Source organism: Chiloscyllium plagiosum, chromosome 26, assembly GCF_004010195.1.
Source record: "Chiloscyllium plagiosum isolate BGI_BamShark_2017 chromosome 26, ASM401019v2, whole genome shotgun sequence".
Lineage (NCBI taxonomy): Eukaryota > Metazoa > Chordata > Chondrichthyes > Orectolobiformes > Hemiscylliidae > Chiloscyllium > Chiloscyllium plagiosum.
The window spans coordinates 10,882,968-10,890,126 of NC_057735.1; the positions used below are offsets into that span (position 1 = coordinate 10,882,968).

The following is a 7,159-nucleotide window of genomic DNA, read 5'->3' on the forward strand; positions in this document are numbered from 1 at the left end:
GCAGGGACAGGCCACTATAAATGCCAGAGGAAACACCACAGAAGCGCTTCAACAGGGGCTCCCAAGCACTGAGGATGTCACCTAGACAGGGGACGAAACGTTTGCAACAAAAATTTCCAGCTCGGCGAACAGAACCCCAACAACGAGCACCCGAGCTACAAATCTTCTCCCAAACTTTGAATGTTTGTTTAGTTCAAGACCTGAATGGGACAAGGAGAGGGCGGGAAGAGTGTTGGATTTGTGGGGAATTGGAGAAAAAGGGGTGGGTGACAAGGAGCGATGGTCTCCCCATCAGGCTAGACTCGCCAAGCAGAAAGATTGTATTCGAGGAGGACTGTGTATCATTTAAAGGAAAAATACTGTGATTCTGAAAATCTGAACTAACATAGAGAATGCTGGAGAAACTCAGCAAGTCTGTGGAGAGAGGATCAGGATGAATGCCTTGAGTCTAGTTTACTGTCTTCACTTTTTCCCAGTCCCAGTTTTCCTTACAGGCCAGCAGCTGAGAGTAATTTTTCCCTTGTTTCTCACAAGGAAGTCACCATAACCTGGGATTTCCACTTACCCAATCATTATCTCCCATCCTCTCCCCCCATAGTGCCATTCATCTGGCCTGATCCCTGGCTGCAGTCTCCATTCTATAACATTCCACTCTATCCCACTGGTAAAGAGACTGTATCTGACCAGGTTCAGGTAACCCTTAGTCAAATGTTTCTAGCATTCAGTTTGTTATAGTCACCATCAGTTCAAGATCACAGTTTATCTCTGTGTCAAAGGGATAAGGGCAAAGTCACCACAGTCATACCAGACTATAGGCTGCTGTCTCATTACAAAAAGATGATTGGTAGTGGTTTTACCTGAGGGTCATCATCCCTCGGGCAAGGAGAGAGGTTGAGAAGGAAGTGTCCTTCATGGTAACATTGGCCAAAGCAGGAATTGAGCCCACACTGTGGGTGTCACCGCATTACAAACCAGACTTCCAGCCAACTGAGCTAGAGATAGGGTTGATGGAGCCAAACAAGCTACAGGTTTGACCATCCAATATAAGATCAGATAAGTCTGTAAATTGTCCTTTGCAGGCCGAAAGTTGATACGAAACCTGACATGGGTTAGCAATTTTCACCAATAGCCCCTGTGCACTATTGTAATGATGTCCATAACGCATCGAAAACGAAGGTCAACCACTGGCAGAATGGAGCACACAGCATCTTAACAACATGCCTGGGAACACAGATTGGGAGTAGTCCAAATGAGGGCTTGCATTTCCTGTGTCTCCGTTGTGTGATAACCGAGACTGATTCCCTCAGTACAGATTCATAGAGATCTACAGCACAGAAAGGTACAATTCAGCCCATTGAGTCCATGCTGGTCAAAGGCAATCACTTAACTATTCTCATCCTGTTTTCCAGCAGAGTTTGTATTGAGTTGACTGTTGCAGTGTAGGTGGGACTGATATGGAATGACTGATAGGTTTTGAGTCACAGGGAAATCAATACGTCAGGATGGAACATGGGTGTCTCCTAAAGTAGACATATACACTCTTGCCATGCGCACCTGTATGCCTGCTGTACCATAAGGAATCACCAACAATTATCCAGCACACAACGTAAATTTACCAATCTCTCATCTCCCAACGGGGAACCAAAGAAGCATGATCCAAAAATGGAACTGCAATGCTACAGCATCAAGTCCCTGGTACATATGTGCTTGGAACATACAAAGCCTGAAATTATCCACCACACACCACCACCCCTTTTAGTTGCATAGAAGTTAAGAAGGATAGCCCCAGAACCTGCTACATAACCCCAGTGGTGGTAAGTAAAGAGTTAGCATTGATATGGCCAGTGCTATGGGACAGGGACTGATGTGAACTACCCAAGGTTAACTCTGAGTAAATAGATTTTAATTCAGCAACAAGCAAGCCCTGTGTAATCAATTTCACACCCTGCATGCGAGGTGTGGCAAAGTCTTGCTGGGGCAAGTCTTTTGAATAATAATGTCATTCTTGATCTGCAGGCACCAGCATGATGGTGAACAATTCAGGGGCACAAGTCCTCCACAACATCCTCTTCACTGCCATACTAACACTTACTACCATTGGCTGCCTGGAGCTCTGAATGCGACCATTCACCTGCATCGTTGCTGCACGCCATTTCCCAACGAAGGATGAGTCATCCGACACCAAACTGTTTATAGTATTAAAATGTGACATTTGTCTGACAATTTTAGGTAGAAAATTTCATACATTTGGTGACTGGGGAAAAGTCTTACTAAAGAAATGTGAAAAAAAAACTTTTTTTTTGTAAAAAAAAACAAATGTTTGGAAAGCATCAACGCAATGTTTTCATAATCGAATTGATTTGAAGGTAGTAACCTGGAAGTTAAATTGGACAACAATAGATTGGGCTGTACAGAACAATCTTTCTTTATACTATGCACAGCACTGTCATTTGTATATACAGTACAATGCACAATCCAAGCAAGAGTTCTTGGTTACAGGGTTTCCATGGTCCAAGGAGACTCCATGAGGTACAAGCTACTTCACAGAATGTATTACATTCGTGAAGTTGCAAGTCTCATTTCTTTTTTGGCCATTAAGTCTTCTCGGTTCCTGGGCCCCTACTCCCATTTACTTAGCCAGTGAACCTACTTGATTAATATTTTCTCCACACCCGACCCCATCCAAAATGTTAAATTACAAGGAGAGATTCCAAAAATGAGGGTTGTATCACCTGGAGTTTAAACGATTCGGGTGTGATCTGATCAAGGCTGTCATATTATTAAGGAGAGCCTGTAGGGTAGGTAGAGAAACTGTTTCTGGTAGTTGGGAAAGCCTAGGCCTAGGGGTGGTGGGTGTAGCCTCTAAATTAGAAGCAGATTTTCAGGAATGTAATTAGAAAATGCTTCTTCATGCAAAGGGTGGTAGAGCTTTGGAACTATCGCAAACAGCGGATCAACTGTTAATTTTACAACTGAGGTTGACAAAGTTTTGACATCTAAAGAGTAAGGGGGCAAAAGTGGGTATAGGAAGTTAGGTTGCAGATCTGCCAACATCCTAGCATAGGCCTGAGAGGCTGAATGGCTCCTCAGGTTCCTGTGTCCTATGATCTGAGCCCCAACACAGTTTTCCATTTGAACCTATCGAGTTAGCACTTTTTATTGACATAGTGAATCAGCACCAATGGAAGACTGGTTTGGATGAACTGTGTTTATTGACCTTGATCTTTGAGAAAATGCTGGATATTTCCGTGGGGTAGTCCACACTTTCCTGCTGAGCCCAGAGCCGAGGGCTGTCTGTGGGTCCCAATTGGATGTGGGCAAACCTAATGTTTGTTAGGCAGGGGAGTGTTAACAGCGATGGGAAAAAGACTGTACAGAGAGTTAAAAATCAGCTAGTTGAATGGTGGAGGGACCTTCAGATTCTGTGTCCTTTTCTTACTGTGTGCAGGGATGGTACAGCCAGCTCTGATACTCAAGTTTTGGGAAAATGCAATTGAACAATCACAGAATTGGCAATGTCAATACATCTAACACCTTCAACTCTTCCAGACAGAATCAGAGTCATTCATTCATCAGATTTATTGACTTCAGATTATCTCTTGTCTTTGGACAAGTAGCAACGGGGGAATATTTTGATTGTCAAAGTGGTGTAGAGAAAGTGAGGATGTGTTAGTTTCTAACTGAATACTGGTGGCCTAAATGAAGGGACAAACCCAGCCAGTTTGGATTTTCAGCTCTTGTGGCAAAATAGTAGTGTCCCTACCTCTGACCCAGGAGGTTTTGGTTCAAGTCTCACCAGCTCCAGAGGCATGGTGTAACATCTCAGAACTGGTTAAATAGAAAATATCACTCAGTTTAGGTTTGCCTACATTCAGCTACAAACTAAAGGAAACATAATTTTAGACTAACATCATGATGACAGCATTTTGTACATTTTCAGATCACATTAGACCACTACCTTGACAGCATCTGATGTCCTTTAAAACATCTCAACAGCCCTCAAAATGGAAGGCAGCTTAGCAACCAATCAGGCATTGACCTTCAAGATGTGATGTTTGGCACACAGCCAATCAAATGATGCTGCCAATACTGCAATGAAACAGTGACTGGACTGTGGCCAGCACTGTAGTTTACAGACTGTTGGTGTCTGTCTAGTTCCACGTGTGCAAGATGTTGTCAATTACCACTGGGGAAGGGAGGGAAAGCATTGGAAAGGAAAAGGTTAGGTTATATTGGGATTAGGGGCAAATAGGGTAAGGTGAGATATGATGTAGGAAGGAGAAGAGTGGGATCATGGAACGGGAGGGCAGTGTATTGTTGAGTAGGGAAGAGATTGGTGATTGACCTGTGTGAATGGAAGAACATCATAGTTATGGTAGGTTTAACCTGTAGCAGATGGGAATGGGAGTAGCTCATAGGGGAGATTTGTAGCATCTAGATGGGATTGATTATAGATTTGTACAGGATGAGGTCTTAATTCAAAAGTTTTCCTAATGGAATATGTTTAATTTATTTAATTTAATTATACATTAAATTTGTTTTGGAGGTGCAGGAGCCAAGTGTTTGGGACGATGGCTCAACATTTGAAGGACTTGTGAGTATCAGAATATAGTGCTTCTGTTGTCCTGCTTTGGTAATTGGACTCAGTGCAATACGACCAGAGTCCCCAAGCACCGGGAGTTCAGTGGGTGATGGAGGTGACCCTCAGCAGTTACTGAATGGTCAGTTTTATATTGCTAATTATAATGGAGGAAAGACTGTTTAGTGTGTGATGTTCACAATGACACTGTGTCAGCCTTGTGAATATAAACAGAACTCTCACCATTTAATTGACCTGGATTCAAACGAGCAGCTTTTTTTTTGTTGGGAGGGTGGTGGAATATTCAGGTTGTTAAAGTGAGAGCCATTTCCAGATCACTGGGACTTCCGAGAGAGCCTCAAGTGGCTCCAATAATACCACATCTGTGCATGCAAAGGTTGATGAATTCATAGAAAAACTTGGAGAATTGAAAGGGTTACTCTTCCAGTTTCACTCATTGAGAGCAACAGGGGAAGTTAATGAGGAGTTTTTTGGGAACTATCCTTCAAGTCTCAAACTCCAAGCTTCCTTCAAGTGAAACTGCACACTGGGAGCAGGGTCTCCCACACATTGATCCTTCAGGTTCCTTTGTAACCATCCGGCAACTGGAGGTGCTCCTGCTCCCTAGCCAAGATTTCCTTGACCGTTTAGGGAAGGGTCCTTACTTACCCATTCTGGCCTCTGATTGTCTCAAGGCCCAAATGCGGTTGACACATTGTGGGATGTGAAACAGTCCTACCAAGTCACTCTGTTCGAGGGCAGTTACAGGATGGGCAACAAAGGCTGACATTGTCAGTGATGCACACATCCCAAGACAGAATTTTTAAAAAGCAATCTCTCAATGATAAAACGTGAGCAAGAGAGAGAGACTGACAAGTTTTCAACAACTAAAACAAGGTTAGGATTAAAGGAAAGCGACTGACCTTTGTGTTCAGAAGAGAGAGAACAGTCGGCACTGAGCTACAGACTGAGAAAGGAAACTGAAAATAGTGGTGGTCTTTTCATTGTTGGATCAGACATGCGAATTGAAAAACACTCAAAATGCCTCTTTGAGCCAGAAACTGTATGCTATTATCAGACTAGAAATTTAATTCCTGATTCTGTGTTGAGTTGGCCATTCTCGACTGTAGGGTCAGGAAAGGGTGCAACATCAAACTCTAAAGATAGAGATGGAAAAATCAAGATTCACCATTTGGATCAACAGGCATTAATTGTTGGAAATAGAAGGAGCACAGGTTTGAGCTTAGCCTTAATACACTGTGCATTTATGCATCACCACAGGAAGTCTAAACAGACAGAGGGACTCTGCAATGGGGGAGGGTCATGAACACAGGGTAGGAACGTGGACAAAGAGTTTAATCATTCCTCGTGTCCATTAGTAACCACTCTCCACCCACATGCACTTACAATCAGGGCTAAACTTAAAAAATGTGATTGCGCTTTTGTTCGTGGTACTTTGCCAGTGATATTCATGTGTTGGTGTTCGGGGCTAATTCAGTCCTTATAACTGTGCCTCCCAATCACATTGACCAGGAGAGCAAAATGTAAATATTCTACCAGGCACACAATGTACACATTAATTCTATTCCCTGAAGAAATACAAGGGTAGAAATGATGATGCTATTATATGAACACCGAACACATGGAGGGAGGAATTTGATTTGAAATGTTTGTGGTAAGCTGTGACCATTCTTCTTAAAAAGTAAACCTTTGAAGAGCTCTGAAAATCCTGTAGCATCGTTAGGCTTGTCACTTTGAGTAATATCATTGTGATAGTCCACCCAATTAACGAGAAGTCATCGACGTCTTTCTTGTCAATTGAGTGTTAATATAAAATCAAAGAAACAAAAGAATGTACACATCAGAATGTACACATCAAATGCCAACTCATTTTGTAAAAACTACACTTTATGGAGTGCCATATCCTCCTCCAAAACACTGATGCACACATTTCATCCTCTCAACATGTATCCCTACTCAACAAGTCTCTCATTCCTGCCTTATCCCCCAAGAAAACAGTTATGTTCTATGTTGGAATTGGTATAGAAACAACTTCACTGCTTTGGAAGCCTTTAGAGTAAGGGGGCCCTGCTCATCATTAAAGTGTTGGGACATCAATTTACTCTATTAATGGTTTTGCTGTGAGAGCAGTGAGGACAGAATCGCTGGAGCTTCTTCAGAGAACAGATAAGGTGAGGTGAAGTCTGCCAAGCCAATCGTAGAATCCTGTGGCAGAGCAAACCTGATGGGCTGAATGGCCTATGTTTGCTGCTCCGTATGCATAGAAAGGAAGTGAAGTTCAGGCAGGTAAATGGAGTCGGGATCCAGGTCAGCAAAGGAATAATTGAATGGGATAAAAGACTCAAGGGAGTCGAATGACCTTTTTGTAACTTATGACCCTTTTCTGCAGCTCCGGCAAACTGGCAGACTAGAGCTGGAGGCTGACTTAATGAGATGAAAGCCAATCACAAAAACTTGAGCTGCCACCATTCACACTCACAAAGAAGATACGCAGTTAATTACCGTTCCAATACCTTTGGGAGTGAGGAACGGGAACTGATGGTAATGTGTAAATAAATT

At 42.8% G+C, this 7,159-nt stretch overlaps 1 protein-coding gene across 2 annotated transcripts in view; it reads left to right on the plus strand.

Moving 5' to 3' along the window:
• Positions 1–6,369, plus strand: part of cntn2 (contactin 2) — a 226,451-nt gene extending 220,082 nt beyond the window's left edge. For both annotated transcript variants that reach the window (XM_043716481.1, XM_043716479.1), the window contains one exon: positions 2,017–6,369. In XM_043716481.1, coding sequence (XP_043572416.1) covers positions 2,017–2,117 — 101 coding nt within the window. In that variant the 3' untranslated portion in view covers positions 2,118–6,369. The remainder of the gene's footprint in view (positions 1–2,016) is intronic.
• Positions 6,370–7,159: the final 790 nt, after the last annotated feature.